This window comes from Enhydra lutris, unplaced genomic scaffold (assembly GCF_002288905.1).
Source record: "Enhydra lutris kenyoni isolate GAN:26980312 unplaced genomic scaffold, ASM228890v2 scaffoldscaffold9, whole genome shotgun sequence".
NCBI classification, from domain to species: domain Eukaryota; kingdom Metazoa; phylum Chordata; class Mammalia; order Carnivora; family Mustelidae; genus Enhydra; species Enhydra lutris.
In genome coordinates, this window is record NW_019154093.1 from 35,728,297 (window position 1) to 35,747,801 (window position 19,505).

At 47.0% G+C, this 19,505-nt stretch overlaps 1 protein-coding gene across 1 annotated transcript in view; it reads right to left on the reverse strand.

The window, feature by feature from the left end:
• Nucleotides 1-213: 213 nt before the first annotated feature.
• Nucleotides 214-19,505, reverse strand: part of LOC111142967 (G protein subunit gamma 12) — a 130,451-nt gene continuing 111,159 nt past the window's right edge. The window contains exons 3-4 of the mRNA XM_022496324.1: nt 5,810-5,928; nt 214-4,098 (exon numbers count right to left, since the gene is read on the reverse strand). Of these exons, the coding sequence (XP_022352032.1) occupies nt 3,973-4,098; nt 5,810-5,902 (219 nt within the window). The 5' untranslated portion in view covers nt 5,903-5,928 and the 3' untranslated portion in view covers nt 214-3,972. The remainder of the gene's footprint in view (nt 4,099-5,809; nt 5,929-19,505) is intronic.

The window sequence follows — 19,505 nt, forward strand, 5'->3', positions numbered from 1 at the left end:
TGCATCTGCCATTCCCACCCACCTTGCTCTTGATGGTGAGCTTTGCATGGGCTGGTGTGAGTCTTACTCATCTGAGTGTTGGAGCCTATGTTCAACATCTGGCTCTCAGTAGGTTTTCAGACAATGTTAACTGAATGAAGGAAAAGGGAAGAGAATGGGTCTTCTATCAATTTATTGAGCAAAATACAGGTAGGATAATACAGTGAGGCATGATCCAGTAAAGAGAACAATGATGTTTTAATGAAACGTCTTTTAAATCTGTGAAGTACATGTGAAGTAAATGTTTTTATTTTTTCCATAGGACAGATTTCCAAACAATGATCACAGTGCTTAGGTTAATAAGTTGCTGGACAGATGAGGAGCCAAAGAATGCTATGAGATAACAAAATCCCTCCAACTATGTATCAAATGCAGATTACTGAAACATCAAATGAATGATGTTTAGAATGACATGACTAAAAACAAGACATTACAGTCATCAAGTCCATAAAACTAGAAAAAGCTGTATCACAAAAAGACCTTTCATAAGCTATTAAATGAGCATATATGATAGACGAACCAATTTTATATTTGAAGCAGCTTATAGCACCAACACATTGGCAGGACCTGTAGAGTGGGCCATTGGACCGAGGCATCGGAGGGGAGGTTGGGGTGAGTCTCCACCATCCTCTACTTAAGCCTCCTGTTTTACAGATGGTGAAATGGGGGCCCAGCGAGATGAAGTGCCTTGTCCGAAGTCTCAGGACACAGGGACACGGGATTGGCTGGAAAAGGAGCCAAGGCTACGATCCAGGCCACCCGACTTTAGGTAAGTGCTCTATTTTAATCTACACATAATTCTATGTGTTTCATGTATTTTGTTCCTATTAACCGATCTACCATAAAAGAAATCAATACAATTCATAACACACTCCAGTATTTTATTTTATTGAGAAGGACTGACATATTCTATAGTTCATTTCCTGGGCCTCTATAGATCTTCAACTGATAGTTGCAATAATCAGACGACGCTTATCTTCGTTGTAAACTGGCTGAGAAGGCAGCATCCAAAGCCAAGTTTGGCATATCTTCTACTACCTAAACTGAGCTATGCCTCAAAATTACTAAGTCATTGGTAAATTTTTTTTTAATAGTTTAAAATACAAAAACAGTACAGAGAGAAAGCAAGTTGGGTCCTTCCTTTAAAAGATCATTATGGCACTCCGATTTTAATAAGGTAAGGAAATGTAAAACCCTGATTCTTTTTAGAAGAATAAGTAACTACAATCTAGACCTTGTGAACGACCTGGTATAATGCGTTTCTATAAAATACTTTGGAGTCGTGAACTTTTGTCTAGCATATTTTGCCATGGTCCTGAGGCCTCAATGGATAGACTGATGCACTAATGAACATATAAGAATGAAAAAGGAGATCACTATTAACAGAAGCAGCATTAAAGACAAAAGTTAATAATGAACACATTTAAATAGCTTCATAGATATGAAGCCAAGAAGTTGCAAGTATATAATGTGATTAAGTGTGTCTTTATAGTGGTAGTTGGAAAAACAACAACGCCAACAACAACAGAACACATACTGGGTATTTGTCCATTATAAGCCAGCTACTGAAGAACAGTTTAATTGTGGTTCATAAGTTGAATAGAGCCTGATAAATAAAAGTGACTTCTGCATATCCTATACATAGATTTTCTTACACAGACATCTAGTTGAAAGTCAATCAACATTTAGCTACAATTTTCCCCCACTGGGTCCAGCACCCAAGGATGGGATTTCACTTCTCTTGAACATGCCCTACACCTAGTTAGGAAGTTACATGACATTCACACTCCTGGCCTTTATGATATCTGACCAGCAAAAATGAAGTCTCCTGGGACCTCGAGTCTATTCCTTACCAATACAAGCACATCAACAAATAGCAAAACACGTTTTGTTTTCTGTTAGGTAAAAAGGACATAATTTAGTACGAAAGAATAAACTATGCTTGCTACTGAAAAGTTGCACATATGCCAAAAAGGTATAATAAAATTTCATAAAAATATTTAACAAACTGCCTCATAAATATTTAAAGAAAAATGTTAAAATCAGAATGTTTCAGAACACTAATCTTATTCTCAATCAGTAGAAAAATATACTTGTTAAAAGGAAAGGCCTCGTTCAGTGAAGCATTAAATGTAATGTCTTTCTGGTGTACATTTCAAATTTCACCTTTAGCTCTCCTAAACAGGTGCCTCCCATTTACTTAGAAACGGGGCCTATTGCAAAACCAAGCGGTAGATGACAAGAGGTTAAGGCCAGTGGCATGATTTTCACATGATGTTGGAAAAGTGAGGGCAGTTCCCAATGCTGAACAGATAGGTGCCTGGGGAAATCCCGACTATATTTGAGCAGTTTAAAAACAGCCCTGCATTTGTTCCCCCACAATCAGCTTCATACTCCAAACCCAGACATTTGATTTTAAAAGGGGACTGTGTTGCAGAGCAAGACTGTACAGAACTAGGGGAAACCATTGTAGGTAATATCCTGGGGTTGGATCCTTTTGGAAAATAAGCTTTGAATCCTTCACTAGTAGGTATTTTAATGAACTAAGGATAATTGAGAAGCTCAAAGGCTTGTGTATGGTTTGAGCCCTTAAGTGAGCATTTTTGTTTAAAAAAGGGATCCTTTCTCCTTTGATAAAACTAAAATACTCTATGGCCATAGGAGATTCCTCCGGGTGCCACTGGCAAGTCCAAGGATGCGAGGGCTCTGCTCATGCCCAGAGGAGTATCAAGAGTCTGATGAGCACTTGCTGGAACCCTGAAGCCCCGGTACTGTACCCCTGAATCCAAGCCTGCCCGGGGGGTTTGTGGACAAGGTATAAAACAACACAGAGGCCCAGCAGGTATTTGTAGTGTCTTATACCTTTGGCTTTTGTATGTTTCTTTCCCACCACGTTCCACCCACTTGGGGCTGGGTAGGTGATACCACACCTCTGGAAACAGCCGTTCAAGCAGGAGAGGAAAGATAAAGGACCGGACAGTGAGGAGAAATTCACCAGGGTTGGCTAAGGAAAGCAGCTGGCTTTCACACATTCCTGTTCCTCTTTGGGCGGGGCTCATGTGCACAGTCTCCCTCCGAGCACGAGCACGAGGGTGGACATTTCCGAGGTCTCTACCCCTAACCCAGAGAACACAAGCCCCAGGGCCACAGCTGCCCAGAGGCCTCCCCGCACCAGCCCCGCCCTTCTAGATGTAGGATCACTGAAGCCCAAAAGGCTCCCTTATATCTCCTGAAAGGGTTTTTAGTTCAGTTTTTAATTGGTACTGTTGATTATAGCTTAAGAGGTCAGCACGATTTCTTCGCTACTCAATTACAGTGGCTACAATCTTTAGGATGGCCTTCACTGCCTGTACAGTAACTGCATGAAAAAAATCTTATCCACCTACATACAGCTCAAGGCAAAGGTGTGACTTCTAAAGGTGAGGAACTGAGGGCATGGAGAAAGATTTTACTAAGGAAATAAGCATTGATATGTGTATATACAAAGACATATATACACAACACACTCCTCACACAGGTACACTGTACAGTTGGCACAACCCTATTGAGAACATACTAGGATGTAAAGGTTTTAGAACTGAAGTCATTCTTGGCATTTTAATATACACAGCTACTTAGGTAACTGAGGTCTGGCTATAACTGGCTTTTTCGTATATTTAAAAGGATATAATCGTCTTTTTTTCAATGGCCCAAACGAATATGACACCATCGTTATCAAATGGGAAAGAGGATTGTTATTCTGGATGAAATCAGTAAAAGGTGTTTTAGAGAAAGGGCAACTTGGAAAATAAAGACGTCAGAGTCGATTATTCCTAGTTAGAGTATTTTAGTTATTAGCAGTGGTTACCAAATAAGCTGAAAGTAAATTTCTTCCAAGGAGCTGCTCAAAATTTGCTTTGTTGAGAAGAGGCGAGGAGCCATTTCAGCGTTCCTCTATAAGATGATGCAAGTTTTTTTATCCTTGAAAGGGTTTTCTGAGGTCGGTATCCCTATCAGCAAAGGGTCGCTCCTGGCGTGCTCCTCACAATAGGACATGAGGTCCGCTGACGCCTTTGAAACCTGCCAGGGGGAAAAAACCAAAGCAAGGAAACAAAATTTATTTACAAACATTGTGAGTATAACTGAACAGCGACGCACTGGCAGAGGACTGTTGGAGTGATATTCTGATAGCCGGCTTCTCCGAGATTACTTGTGAGTGAGGAAAGGAAAAAGATGGACCAGTCTGGCAGTGCTGGCCTTTTTTCGCCAAGTGGTCAGACTCAAAGATCAGACAGAATGACCTCCTGTGTCTCCTGGTGTGAGCACAGATGACCTACCCTGACTGGCAACTTGGAAAATAAAGTATGCCAGTATTTAACAGGAATCGAATCTTCAGCAACCCAGGGTAATTTCTGCAAAATGAGTGGCCTGGATTCTTCAAAAGTGGACTGTGTGGCAGATTATTATTAGATGATCCTGAATGTTACCATTGTACTGTGGCTATGCAGAAGAATGCCCTTGGGTCCAGGAGATAGACGGTGGGGGGGTTTAAGGGTGAAGAGTCACGAAGTTGCACAGAATGTTCAAGAGGCTTAAAGGATAGGAGTTGTGTGGGTGTGTGTAGACAGAAAGAGAAAGCAAATGAGCCAATATGTTAATAATTAGTGAATCATGGCAAACACTATAGGGGTGTTTGTTGTTATAACTCTTCTATAGGTTAGAAATTTCTCAAAGAGCTGGAGGGGGAAGTATATGGGAATCAAGGCAAGGGTGTATCTTCGTTTGCATTTGAAACAAAACTGGATTGCAGCAAGGTTTAGGAACGGAATTGTGGGCCTGGAGCCAATACTCTTGAAAGATAGTCAAGTTCTAGAGAGCTTCAAGAGTTAAAGACCCAGCCTGGGAAAATAAAAAAAGGGACAAAACCAGAAGGGGACGATTGTGCCTTCCTCTGGCGGGAGTTAAAAATGCCCTGCCCTGTTCAGAGGCCGGGGTGGGATATCCCGCAGGATCATGAGATCCGTGTCTTTAACGCAAGGAGCACAGGGCAGCTGAGGCCTGTCCAATACAGCCCAGGCAGCCTGCTGTTTTGAGGACAGGTGACTATCCCCAGGCCCAGAGGAATGTGTCAGGTGACTGCTTCAGTTTCTAGGAAACAGCATTACTCACAACATTCCAGGGCACACACTGCCTCGTCCTCTCTTGGGATTTGGGGTGGGGGAAGACTTTGAAGTCAGGTGACCATATAAATGCCTTCCCGTTTCTTCCAGATCTCAACTAAGGCTGGCATTATTCACGCTGGCTGTAGAATGTGTCTGTAAAATAGTCCACATACATTTAAAAAGCAGCATACTCTTAAAAAAAGGAGACCACATGTGTTGACTAGCTGTGCAAGGCTGGCTCACCTGCACTGATAACTCTAGAACGCTTCGTAAATTCCAGAGGGATCACAAGGGTGCGTTCCTTAAGTCCATCTGGACCCCCTGGCCCAAGGCAGAACACCTAGATGGTGGGACTTGACGGGGCTCGGTCAGGGAAGGCGGGTCCTCAGGGGATCCTGTCCTGGGTTTTAGGTTTTTCTGTCCAAACAGAAAGGCTAACTAAGAAACTTGGGCTGGCCTGTGCTGAAACTAAAGCCCGTGCCAAGCAGCAATGAGAGTTAAGACTCTGAGGCTCTTTGCTTGCTCTCGGAAATTCCTGCCCCCCAGCTGCATTAAATGGCATTGTCTTCTCTGAAAAGTGGCCTCGCCTTCGGAGAGCAGAGGGGCCCGATCCCACCCAGGCTTCTGACCTTTATTCTCTCGATGGAGGCTTCCATTCTCAACTGTTGCACTGTCCTCCTGGCCTGGGCGATGTTGTTGGTGCTTGCTGTTTTGCTGGACATCTTCAACTATTGTTTCTACCCGAAACCTGAAAAGAATGTCAATTGTTGAAGCAGTCCTAAAGCTTTTGCTCCTTAGGGGAAAAGGGTGCACCTTCCCACTCCTCACAGGTGCTGGTAGGTAGTTACTAAGATGCCCTCCCACCGGAGCTCCTACATAGATCTTTCGTTTGCAGTACTAGTTGCCTAATCCGTGCACCCTGACACACAGCACAATGGAGGATTTTCTAGCATTTTCTAAGAGGGAACAAACACTGGCGGTAGTCGGGGGGCCTCCGGCAACCGTGAGCGAATGCAAGCACAGGCCACATTACGCACACAGTTTAATATTACTGCTATGTGCTTTAGTGGAAGGTTCGATTTTATTTCCTTTTGGCTCTCTTACCCAACTATTACACTGATTCAAGTCCTGGCAACCGAAAACAGTGAAGGAGAGTGCCTCTGGAGAACTTTGTACAAAGGGTGCATTTTTAGGTGCTATCGAGGTTTGCAATCGTTTGAGGAATGTTAGTTAGGTAGATAAGGAAGTCTTTATTCAAGGAAAAGTGGGAACCTTTCAGCTGAAGGATTCTCACTGGCAGACCCACTGCAAGTGTCCAAGGGGATACATGGAGTGGCCTCAAGCCTGGAATACCGAACAGAACTCTCTCTCCTCCTTTGCCTCTGTCTGGCCTCCTCCTGGGGGCCGGGCCACTTGCTAATCCCATATCCCCACTCCAGGGTTGTGGGTTGGCTCTCCTCTCTGGCCTGACCCTTGGATCCGCGACTGCCTTTTTCCTTGGTCAGCCCAGCCACCTGATAAAAACGTAAAGGAAACCTCCTGGACCTTGAGCTTCCACCCGTCTGCTTGTCCAAGGGCATATTCCTAAAGGAAGGCTCAGGGGAGAGCACTGCCTGGTGCCTCTGCCATATATGGCTACGTTCTGTCCTGGCAAGGCGGTGACCAGGGGAAAATGCAGACCTGGCAGGCCTGGCACCAGTGTGGCCGTCTGATGACTCACAGGAGCAGGTGGACAGTAGGTATGCCTCCTCGTATACTGCAAGGGCTCAGCAAAGTCTCAGGGCACCCTGGCGCCGGCAGCAAACCCACGCTGACTCAAGCGTCTGGAGGGGCTGCTGCGGTGCAGAGCCTATCTGCCGTAAAGGCTTAGGACCAGATAAGGTTGCAAAACAGACGGCAAGCCCCAGGCTCCACGGCGTCCATGCTGTGGTCTACCACAGGTGTTCCACCTGAGTTTTACCCCACGACAAGTGCTCCCCAGGGCTCAGCGCCAAGACCCAGGTAGGGCCTTGGTCAGAAGCAGCTTTGGGTCAAATGCACAAATAAAACCGTGCTTTTAGCTGCGTTCACAATTCTGATATCCAGCCTCATCGGCATGCTGCACATTCCTGGGTTTGGATCCTGCCTCTGCTGCTTACTGGCTGAGGAAGCTGGGCTGGTTACTCGACCTCAATGAGCCCAAGTTTTCTTCTACATAATTGAAGGGGAGGAGTGTGTCTGAGGAGTTAATTCGCTGATGCACATGTAGTATTTAGCCAAGGACCAGGGCGCTCCAAAAACAGCAGCTGCTCTTCTATTTATCCTTGGAGGTCACTTGTGGACCTGTCTCCCTCCCTCTACCTCCCCGCCAGGGTCACTGAGTCCCTGGGATCCTCATGACCGGGCCTGGGGTGGGGGAAAGGGCTAGTGCATCATCCCCTTTTCAGTGCATCCCCAGGCAACTCTGCTGCAGCCCTGCCATGCAGAATGGAAGGGCTAGTGATAGCCACTGAAGCATCGCATAGAAGAAGGAAGCCCAGCACAGTGGGGAAAGTGGGAGGAGGAATCTTAGGGCAGGGTAAGATGATCCTGCTTTATCTGAGGCCTTGGTGACCTCTTTTCCATACACTCCCTGCTGAGCTGCCTCTTCCTCAGATTCCTGTCAGCCCACCCCACCCAAAGGAGAGGCCTAGGGCCAGCTCCCACCCGGCAGCCTGGCCCAGAGTGCTGCTGTGCTCCCAGGCAAGGACTTCAGAAAGGAGCCTTTGGAATGGGACCGAGGCGGGCAGCAGGCTCCCTGCAAACGCAGCAAAGTGCACGCTCCTTCCACAATCGTTCCCTGCAGCACGCTGAGCTGGGCTCCCATGCCAGCTGGCCAGGGTTCTGAGGACTGGCCCCCAGCCTCCAGAACACGAACATGATACCCTTCTGAAGGGCCTGCCTAAAGACTTTCTGAATGTCCCTTTGGGGGAGAATAACGCCAAGCATTCTCTTCTCCTTAGCTTCCAAGACCTGAGCGAGTTTTCCTGCAACTGCTCCATCGTTCACACGCATCAAGACTAGTCCTAACCAGCAGAGAGCTCACCGGCAGGCTCAGTATGTACGATCCTGGGGTGGGTCGCCCTAACATCGGTGAGAAGCCACAACCAGGACCTGAAGGACTTTCTTTCTGACTGTATTACCGTCTGGACGAACAAGAGTGAGCAACTGACTACACGCTCACAGGTTTTCCCCATGCTGATAGCTGCCCTCCGACCTGCTCCCTCCTCGCCTGCCTTCTCCCCTGCTTCCTTCCCGGGGAACTTCTCCTCTGCTTCAGGGAGAGTGGAGCCCTTCCTCCTGTCCCACCAGCTTTCAGGTTCCCCAACTCAAATACAAGTTCTCTTCTCAAAGTCCACTTCCCTCTCCTGGCCTATGTATAAACCCACCCAGAAAACTAGTTAAGGTTTAGGACAGGGGTGATTTTCGCAGCTTTCCAGATGATTAAACACAAACAATTTCCTCCTAAATAGGAATAGCTTTGGCCGGTCAATTAAATGGGGCATGTGTGGTCATTCCTAGAAAAAGCTGTGTACTGGGCCACTGGAAAACAACATAATCTCTTATTACAACATTCTTCTTATAGAGAATTCTACTGTTTCAACTTAAGCAGCCTCCAGGAGGGCCGCGCTGTTTGGCTGTTGAACGGCCGCGTCTACGGGAGCCCGGAGGTCTAGCCCAGGATTTCCTCCCGAGCTGCAGCTGCTTTGCATCTCCTCACAGGCCAGCCGGGGCAGACCAGCCCAGAGAGCCTCTCCCACCCTGTCTGTGCCTTTGGAGGGTTTCTTTGCTCTTCCCTCAATGGCAAGGATGTCTAGCTGGCTGCTTGTGCCACCAGATGGATGAAAAGCTTGCTTTATTCTTACTTTAAGAATCGCTTCCAAGGCAAACAACACCTGATACTTCTGTTGAACCTCAGAGTGAACACGTTGCTTTCAGATGCAGGGCTCTGGGAAGCCTCCCTGTAAGCCTGAAATCCGGGTGGCTGTTTCATCCTCATTTTAGAGATGAGGCACCTGAGTTCGAAAAGCTTGCTCCAAGTGCACCCAGCATCTAAGCCTTGAACTGGCTTGTAAGCCTTTCACCCCAGAAACCACATTCCCCACCGCACCAAGAAGAGGATGCAATTCCAGTTAATCTGACCCACAAACACTCAGGGCAACGGTGACCTTGACCCTGATGACCTGGAGTCCTGGGCTTGCTGACTGCTCTGTGGCTGTGCACCACCCTTCTGGGCCAGAAAGCATCTGTTTGTTTAGTGCCCTGAAAAACAGACCTCCCCTCTCCTTCCTGCAAGCTAAGCAGGAATGTTCTTGCTCTCACGAGCAGCAAGGACTGAGGTCAGCATCTGGAGATCCTGAGCCACCGGCGCTGGATGCCCCCCTCCCCCGGATCCCCCCCTCCCCCGCCCTAGAAATGAGGAGGCCTGCGCAGACCCCCACTTTGATAAAAACGCGGCTATGGCTTCTGCGACCTTGTTCCCATTTTTACACGTGGCTAGCAAATTTGAATAAACACACGTGCTATTTATTTATTCAAATACTTGGCGTTGGTTTTAATGCTGTTGTTCATCTGAATTCTTAGGTTCCTAGAAATTCCTAGGAACACAGCTTCCCATTAGGGAAATAAGAGCGCCTTGATCTTTGTCTAGAGGGGCCTGGAGCAGGAAGAGGGCGGGGATGGAAAGTGTGTCAGGGAGCTCACTCGGGGAAGCAGCAGCTGAATCACAGGTCTGCTGGGCTGGCCAATAACTGAATCACTGGAGCGAAGCCAATGTTCTGAGTAAACACACCCCTTCTGTGTATAATAAAAGAGCAGGTTAAAAAAAAAAAAAAAAAAAGACCAGGTTTCCATTTCCCCTCTGATCTTGCCTTCTACTCTCTGTGTCTTAATGTCTTACCCTGGCTCTTTGTCCCCCTCATCCTTTAAAGGGGTGTGGGCAGCAATGCCAGTCTCACAGGGTTGCTGGGAGAACAAATAAGCATCTCCCCATACTGTACCCTACACACAGCTATTTAAATAAATGCTGGGTCCCTGGGTTCACCGACAAGACAAATCATGCGTTCAGTGAGAAAAATGCACCCAGCAAAGGAGCAAAAGAAGAATTTCAAGGTAGTGTGACAGAGTAGCAATATCTTTCTAATACGGTCCGAGAGGGAGTGCAGCTAGACTTTTAAGAACACTTACTTTAGGGGTGCCTGGGTGGCTCAGTCGGTTAAGCGTGTGCCTTCCACTCAGGTCATGATTCCAGGGCTCTCGGATCGAGCCCCCTATCAGGCTCCTCGCTAAGCGGGGAGCCTGCTTCTCCCTCTCCCTCTGCCTGCCTGCCACTTCCTCTGCTTGTGCTCTGTCTCGCGCTATCGCTGTGTGTCAAACAAAATCTTAAAAAAACAAAAAACACTTACTTTACTAAATCTCATGAACATTTATTTTAAATCAGAGCCTACGGGCTGAATGCAGGTAGGTGTGTTTGGCTGGGCCCCACAGAGGGTTAACTCAAGTAAGTGTGTGTGTGTGTGTGTGTGTGTGTGTGTGTTTTAACTTTAAATTGATTGTCAATGTTTGAAAAACTGAGATATTTCACTTCAAGACAAAGATTTCGGGAAAAGTCAAAATCTTACAAAACCAGGCTGGGTCCGAGTAGTGGCTGCTGCTTTCACATTTGCTGGGACACCTGCCGGTCCCTCTGTTTGAACTTGTGACATGGCCTTTGTACCATGCCTTGGACATTGAGTTCTGGAGACATACTCAAGGATTAGGTTAGGGGACTTAAGCTCACTCCTGCCCTTGCCACTGCCTGGTAACCCATGTAAGCCTCAATTTTCTCATGGGAAAAATGGGGATAATAATACTTTTCTATTTCAAAGGGCTGTTAAGAGCATCAGATAAAATAAGCACGTGAATGTAATAAACACGAAGCAGACTCTTGCTGAGAGGTAAGTACCTACACCCTCCACTCCCATCCCTGCTGAAGTGCTCTCAGCACCCCTCTGTCCTTGATTGGGCACTGGGCAGCTCCCTACCTTCCTCCTGCTGTGTCCTGAACTGTGGCAAAGGACAGAAAACACAACCTTTCCTGGTGTTATCAGCGGAAGCACACCCCAGCCCCCAACAGACATGCTGACGTCCTAACCCCCAATAACTCAGAACGAACCGAATTTGGAGAGAGAGTCTTTAAAGATACAATTCAGTGAAGATGAACCCAGTCCGGGAGGGCCCCGATCCAATATGATCGGGATCCTCACTGAAGAGGGAATTTAGACGCAGATGGGTAGAGAGGGAAGAGCACGCTAAGACGGAGAAGACGGCCCTGCCGCAAGCCACAGAGAGAGAGGCCATGGAAGAAACCCACACTGGTGGCACCTGAAAATAAATGTCTGCTTTTAAGCCACTCTGTCTGTGGTGCTCTGTGACAGCAGCCTGAGCCAACAGAGACACTAAGGTTCTCTTGCATCTGGATGACGTGGGCTCTGCCGATGGGGTACATTCATCAGAGATCTGGAAAGTGGAAGTGAGAAGGCCAGTTCTTGCGGCTTGGCTGTCTTTCCTGCTGGCAAGCAGGGTAGTGGGCAGGCTGCATCTGGTGGGGATGGGCGCACCGCAGCGTGCGGTCATGAGCAAGCTGGTGCTAAGAAGCCCTATGGCTGCAGCAGCCTCCCAGGTCTCCACTTCCTGCTGGGTCCGGGGGCCAGCTCTGCACGCCGAGGTCTGGAAGTTGGTCCTGGTCTGAAGCTGAGAACCAGTTCCTCCAGCCCTTCCACTCATTATGCAAGCAAGCACCTCATCCCCGGTGTGAGAGCCCATTCTGCCAGCATTGCCAAGAATGCTTTCTGTTGTTGTAACTGAACCCTGACTGATACACAATTGTTAATCTGTTGTTTTGTAATCTGCAAATAATTTACAGAGATTAGCTATGATTTCTATTATAAGGTTATTATTTCTAAACACACCAAACCCTAAGACGTGAAAACAGAGATGCAAGACATGAAATTCTTTTTCTCCTTCTCTCCAACCAGAGTTTGCACCATGTAAGATCAAGGGTGGTGTACCTGGGACCAGTCACACGTCCTGCCCTGATCCTGCCCTGTGCTGAGAGCGAAGGGCAGAAAAGAACAAGTTCCTGGCCTGCAGAGGGGAAAAATGAGAGGCAGGGATGAGGAAGGGCTGCATGGAGCTGTGGACAATGTAGTTTGGGCTGGGGAACACACAGTGACTGGAGCTCTTCTAAGAGTTTATATAGGCTCAGAATCAGCAAAATGAAGAGTAAGGACAGCATTCTCTCAAGACCTCAACAGAGTTCATCCTCTAAAAGTAGCAAGCTTTTCTACTTGCAGACCCTTGCAAAGTCCTTATCTGGAATCTTTGAGGAGTTCATTTTACCTGCCATCCCAGCACATGTCCCTGAATAATAATGACGATGGTGGACAAGGATACTGTTGCTTTAATGATGATTTTTGAAAACTACCACCATTTACTGAGTATGTGCCTGGTAAGTGAATGCTATGAATCATTTCATTTCATCCTCTTAGAGAGGAGTTCTTTTAGCATTTCTGTTTTACAGATGAAACACAGAGAGGTCAAAGTGACTATATTATTTATGCAGCAGAGCTGGGACTTGAGTCACCTGACTCCCAAGGTCATCCTCTTAATCACCACCTATCATGCTTGTCTCAGAACATCAAGAACACAAGGGAGGAATGGGGAGGAAGCAGGGGAACCGTCAGGAGCACTGAGCAAAAGAAGGCATGACCTCCATTTAAAATGAGCCTGTTGCTCATTTAAATAGGTAATCTCCAGAGCAATGGCAGTAGGTGCCCAGTTAAGTGGCCTTGGGAGAATACCTATGTGAAGGAGAACTAAAAAGAAGGACTGCCCCAGATTCTAGATAAGGCTATTGCTAAAGACGCAGGATGATCCCATCACGCCTAGTGAAGCTGGTAGGAAGCCACGAGAATGAGCCAGTCTCGGTAATAAATCCAGGAGACTGTTGCAGAGCCTGAGTAGTGGGTTCCTAACTTCACTGTGTATCTAGAACATCTGGAGCACTTGTTAAAAAAAAAATCTGATTCCATAGGTCTGTGGCAGGACCTGAGAATCTGCATTAAAGCTTTCTACATGATTCTGACTTGGTCCTCCTGAGAAACACCAATAATGATTGTCAGAATCTTACCTCTGGGTTCTATCCACATTTATTTTTGCCTGGGAATTAAAATATGTCCATTTAAAAGAATGCCACTTCCTATCTATGCTTAAGTTTTCAACGTTCTGAACAAGCCCCGGAAAATTCTGACTCCTTTTAATGATCTTAACTTACAGGATTAAGTAGCCTTTGGTTTGAAATAGCTATCATTTAACACACTTCTTGGCTACGAAATTTACATTTGTTTTCTGAACAGTCACTTCCTTCTGGAAAGTTTCTCCTCTCAGTGATGCTAGACTGTCCTGTTCTTGCCTGTCCGACAGCTCTCATTCCTTCTTCAAACTCCGTTTTCTCAGGGGCTCAGTCCTGGAGGCCTGATGCAGCTGAGTGAACAGGGTTTTGACGGTCAGATAAATTTGAATCCTGGCTCAGCACTTACTACAACGCATTTGCTTCACTTCTCCGAACTACAGTTTCCTCATCTGTCAAGTAGGAAGGGATGATAATAGCCCTGACTTCACAGGGTTGTTAGCAGGAGGAAATGAAAGAACGTATGTAAATTACCTGGCACCTGCCTGACCCACATTGGTCTTCAGTCAGGTAAATGACGTTCTACCGTGACGTGAACCATGACCAATGCGCTTCTCATGCAATCCTTTACCACAATTCCATGCTTTAAATGAAAGCCAATTTAAATGTACACACAAATGGCACACAAGTGCTTTGAACACAACACAACACATGGAAAAGCTGGTGAAACACCACTGCCCGCCCTCAACATTTCTGATGTCCCTTTCTTCAGAGAGTGACACCACCATTGTCCCGGTCACTGAGGCATCCTCATACCTCCATTCCCTTCTCCTAATTCCTTAGACCAAGTGCTGGCCAACAGAAGTCTGAATTTTTCTAGTAGCCACATGAAAAAAGAAGAGAAAAAAGAGAAATTTTGATATATTTTAGATGGCTATGACCAAAGTCAAAATGTAGTCAATGTAAAAAACTGAGATGTTTTACCTTCTTTTGGTTCTGAATATTTAAAAGCTCAGTGCCCATTTTACATAGATAGCTGATCCTGATTTGGACTAGCCACATTACAACCGTTCACGAGTCACAGTGGCTGCCTCAAGGGGCAGTGCAACTGTAGACCCTGGCATTTTCCAAATTCTCTTGCTCCCTACATTTTGACACACAGTCCATTTTTAGTCCTCCCCCGCCGCCCCCCACCACCCCATTCTCTCTGCAGCCATTGTCCCTCCATCGTGGCTCCCAGCAACTCCATTTAGGGCCACGGTCTCAGCCTCATCATAGGACTCCTGCCTCTCACCTTTCTTTCTCCAGTCTCATCTCTTCTGATTACTAGACGCTGAGATGTAGGGCCGCTGTTCACTTTTTCTCCCGTCGCAAACCAAGGGTTCCCCAGGACCCCAGGAAAACTCCAGAGGGCTCAGCTTTCAATCCTGATCCTCTCTAACATTTCTGCCACTGTAATAAAAATCCTCATCATAAAGGGCACTGCTGCCACGCAGAGCTTGCTCTATATGCCAGACCCCAGGCTACACGCCCATCCCTGTCAATACATTATCCTGCTGAGTTCTCGCTGTCACCCTGGGAGAAGATGAGAAGATGGGTTCTCTTCTCATGGCCATTTTACAAAGGAAGGAACCGAACCACAGACAAGTGAAGTCTGTGCCTCATGTCAAACAGCCATCAAGCTGCTTGGGTGGGATGTGAGCCCAGGCGGTCTGACCACCGAGGCCAGGCCTGGAAGCTTCCCCGTGACACTGCTGTAGCACCCAGGGGCTGTCAGCCCACTGCCCGTCTTTCGTGGGCTGTGTTTACAAGTCCTCTTCCAAGTGTCTATGCAAGTTCTCTGCCCATTTCTCTTGGCCTGTATAAATTCTCTCTTTTAGGCCCTGGTTCACACTTTTCTCTCTTCCAGAAAGGTCTCTCTACTTTTGCTTGCAGTGATTATTCCCTTTATGAATTCCAGCGCCACGCGTCAAGCTCAGGGGTTCAAGGATTCTGAAGGGGTGGCCTGGGCACCAAGGGGGGTCGGCAGGGGCTGTGTGTACTCGTGTTTCCTCTTTCTGATGTGCAGCTATCATATATGATATATGATATATGATATATAATATAGCTATCATCCAGCTCTCAAAAGGGCGACACATTTATTTTGGTGATAATGGTATGTCAGTTCTTGCTTACTATTACGTAACTGACTTTGCATGTATGAATGCTGTCTTCCCACTGAACTGTGAGAAGTTTAGCTCCATACTAATACTATCCCAGTAACATTTATTCATCGCTTACTGTGTGCCAGGCGCTGTACCACATACTCTACACCGTTACTCATTTACTATTCTCTGCGACTGTAGGAGGTGGGATTTATCATACCTATCAAGACTGAAGCTCAGGACGGTTAAATAATTTGCTCAAGACCAGATAGTTAGTACACAGGGGAGACAGGATTGGAACCCAGATCTCTCCTACTTCAAAGCTACACCCTTAAGCTGGCAGATGCGTAATCCCATGCCATCTTCTCTCTCCTATTGACTAATTCCGAGAATGGGGCTTCAATAATCACTCGGCTAAGATTAAGACACGAGATGTAGCAACCAACACACCAACCAGCGAACCTATCACCCTGGGGAGTTTGTGTCGGGAGTTTGTTTTCTTAGAAATAGGATCCACCCCGCTGCTCCTTCCTACAAGTATCCCACAAAATACAGACTGTTCTGGGCCAAAGGTCACCCACCTGTTTGGTTCCCTTCACAGCTCTGCGAGGTCTGGGTGGAGTCTCTGGGACTCCAATGCACTTGACTGGGTCAGTTGCTGGCACTGTATGAACGCAACTCCAGCGTGGGCTGGCCACCTATGCAGCCCCCAGATTCCAAAAGCAGGGCTGCTCTGCACCCCCATCCTGCACCCCAAGCAGGTTTGCAGTCAGTGAAGGTGGGTCGCGGGGAGCAGCTCTGTGCCGGTCACCTGCAGACGTGCAGGACCAGCCCCTTCTGCTGACGCCAGGCTGGGACCCCGCAGAGGGATGGGTTCACAATCAATAAGGGGTCTGACCTTTAGAAACACATCTTCCCCTCGCCCTCACATAGCAAGCCTGGCTGAGAAAGGATCTGCTCCTATCTGCATGGCTGCCTTGAGGATCGCTAGAGATCCTGTCTGTTTAACTACGAGAGAATGAATAAATATGTGGGTGAATTCTACAGTTACTTAATATCCAACACAAAAGCTGACAGTTACAGAGTGATTTTTCTGTGCCAGGCACTGGGTTATGGGCTTTATTTAAAGTTATTTTATTTACTCAGAAAAAGAAATGACTATCTCACTAGTTTTTAAATTTTAAAAGAATATGTAGATCTAGGAAAAATTCTGAACGGATTTGCCCAAAGGGTAGACAAGAAAAGCTCGCTGTCCTTCTATACTAGACTTCCCGAGGTGGTCACTGTTAGCAGTTTCCCGGGTTTCCTTCTGAAGACATCCCCTGCATATACAAGCATGATGATTTAAGTATCTTAAAAAATGTATATGTCTTTAAAAAATACAAGCGGGAGCATGTTTGATGCATGGCTCTGCATGTTTTTTATTCTAACAGTCTAATCTGGAGATCATGGCGAAGGTGGTATTAATCGCCTACTTTCCAAATAAGGAAACCAATGCCCTCTGGGATGCCTAGTGCGTAAGGGAACCCTGGGGTCCCTAACCATGACTGCACCCTGCAGCCGCCTGCAGGCCTTGTATAGGGAGCTTGCTGGGGCTGGAAAGAGGAAGTGGGAAAGACCAGAGAAGCAGAAGACAAAACTCTTGCCTTAAAAGGGCTCATTGTTTTGGGGGGCAAACGATGCTATCTGAGAATGATTTCCAAACAATGGAAGAACATATCCAAGATCCAGTTCCATGGTGCCCGGAGGTGCTAAGCATTTGCGAAGAGAAGCAGTCTCAGAACGGGGAGTGGTCCCACTGCCGAAGTCCCGTAAACGGGTGAGTCTCCACACCAGCAGAAAGCAACATCATCCCTGGGGACCTCTTAGAAGTGATGATTCTCAAAACCCCACCCCAGACCTCCTGATTCAGAAACTCTGGAGGCAGCGCCCCAAGCAGCTTAGAGTTTGAGAAGGCTTCGAGATGCTCTCTAATGCTGAAGAACCACTCTGTTGGAAGGAGAGGAGTTCTGAATTAGAACTTCCAAACAAGAGGAGAATCAGGCTGTTTAATGAATCAACAGGTGGTCCATGTAAACCAAGCTTGTCCACATTCCTGGCATTATCCAAGGACTAAACTGAGGCACACGACCTTCATCTTGAGGAGGTTATTGCTGGCAAAGGACATAAGACCAATCTGCCTAAAGAAGGAGGTATTCCAAACTCTTACCTGTGCTAATGGGTCTGTGCCCCTTTGGATACCCACACCCAGAGAACCTGTCCCTTCCTTTCCATCTGTGTAACCCATGGGAGTCCTCTGCATCAGCCTTCCCAGACCTGCTACCACCTGCCCTAGCTGAGCAGGGAGGGAGGTGGTCTGTAATGGGGTCCCTTGCCCAGAATGTTCTCACAACGTAGCTGTTCTATCTTTGCTCCTGGTTTGCTGACAAAGCAGAAGAACGGAGATATTTTGGGTTCTGGTCATAAAGACCTAGCATCTGATCCTCTCTAAGCAAGGACATGCCTTCTGAGACTGCTTAGCAGATAGACGTTTACCCACCTGCATGCAGTCCACTCTGACGGACAACCCAAACACCTATTGGGAGAGTTGAAAAAGTGAGGCAACAGGCAAATGCTGCTGCCTCCGTTTCCACTTAGGAGGCAACCAGGCAGTCGTTTTTCTTGCCTGAAGGTGCCAGCTGCTTGGAGGCATGGGAGGAGTGGATCCAGAGAGAAGGCGAAGAAAAGACTAGGAAGACTGAGCAGCTCGTTGACATCCACAGTCACGGCCAGGGCTGTGCTGTGTAACAAATATGGCATGTGGGCTACCAGACTGGGGACTAAAATGCTTAGGATGCCGATAGGATGGACCAAGTCTTGAAAAATAAGGAATAAAAGGCCAAAAAAGCACGACAGATGGAAGCCTCAGGAGCTTGGGGAGAGGATGGTCAGTGGGGACTTGGGCAAGCAGAGAGGTGCATGAAGGATACATTTCTTAAATGAATCAATCCTTGAAGGTTAGGGACTGGGTAGGTGGTAGCAAAGGAGTGGAGAGAATTTCAGAATGGATGTTGAGGGAGTATAAGAGTGGGTTAAAGCTGACTCCATTATGTGAATATGGGAGTCCCCAAAGGTTTCTGAGCAGAAGCGACAGGCACAGGGAATATCGGAAAAAGAACTGAATGACCTTATGTTGGAGGGAATAGAACTAGGGGACAGAGAAAGAAAAGACGGACTATTTCCATGGACGGTCTAAGGGCAGACAATGGGGTAAAGAGCCCAGGCTTTGTGTGTCACTCAGTATTGCATGATGTTGAATGAATGACTTAAACTCACTCAACTCCTAGGTTCTCTGTCTATAAAATGGGATACCAAGAGGGCCTGCCTCACAGGATTTAACAATTAAATGGATTCCTACAGGAGAGAGCCTGGCACATGGAAACCACCCAGTGTTATCTATCACCATTGCTACCAGGACTTCATCAAACAGAGGAAAGTGACTGGAATGCCAAGAAAGAGCTGGAGACAAGAGTAGGAAATGGAAGAATGATCAAGAGTTCTTTCTTGGGGCCAAATGGGGACTGACAGTCCAGAGGTGGTGCTTTAGCCCTAGACTTGGAGGGGGCATCTGAGGGAAAGAGCAGCACACATCTGGGGTCTTCCTCACATGGGCAGGGACAAGAAGTGCAGATTCAAAGGAGCGGGGCAGGGGTGAGGGGAGGCGGCTGTGGACGCTGCCAGGATGGGGGACACCAGACAGCTAGGAAGAGAGAGGGATGTTTGGGAGGGAGGGCAGACGTTAATGCTATAGAGATATGCTTAGCTAAAAATACATTCAACCCGGAAGACAAACTAGAAGAGCATACTCTCCATGTGGCTGTTGCTTGGTGGAGAGAAGTGGGGGACCTTCCGTGTTGTTTTTATGCACTCTCACAGTGTGTACGTTTTTATTTTTTCGGTCTCAACAGCTAACACTTCTGTTGCATGTCGTTTGCTTGCAAAACATTGTTCTGA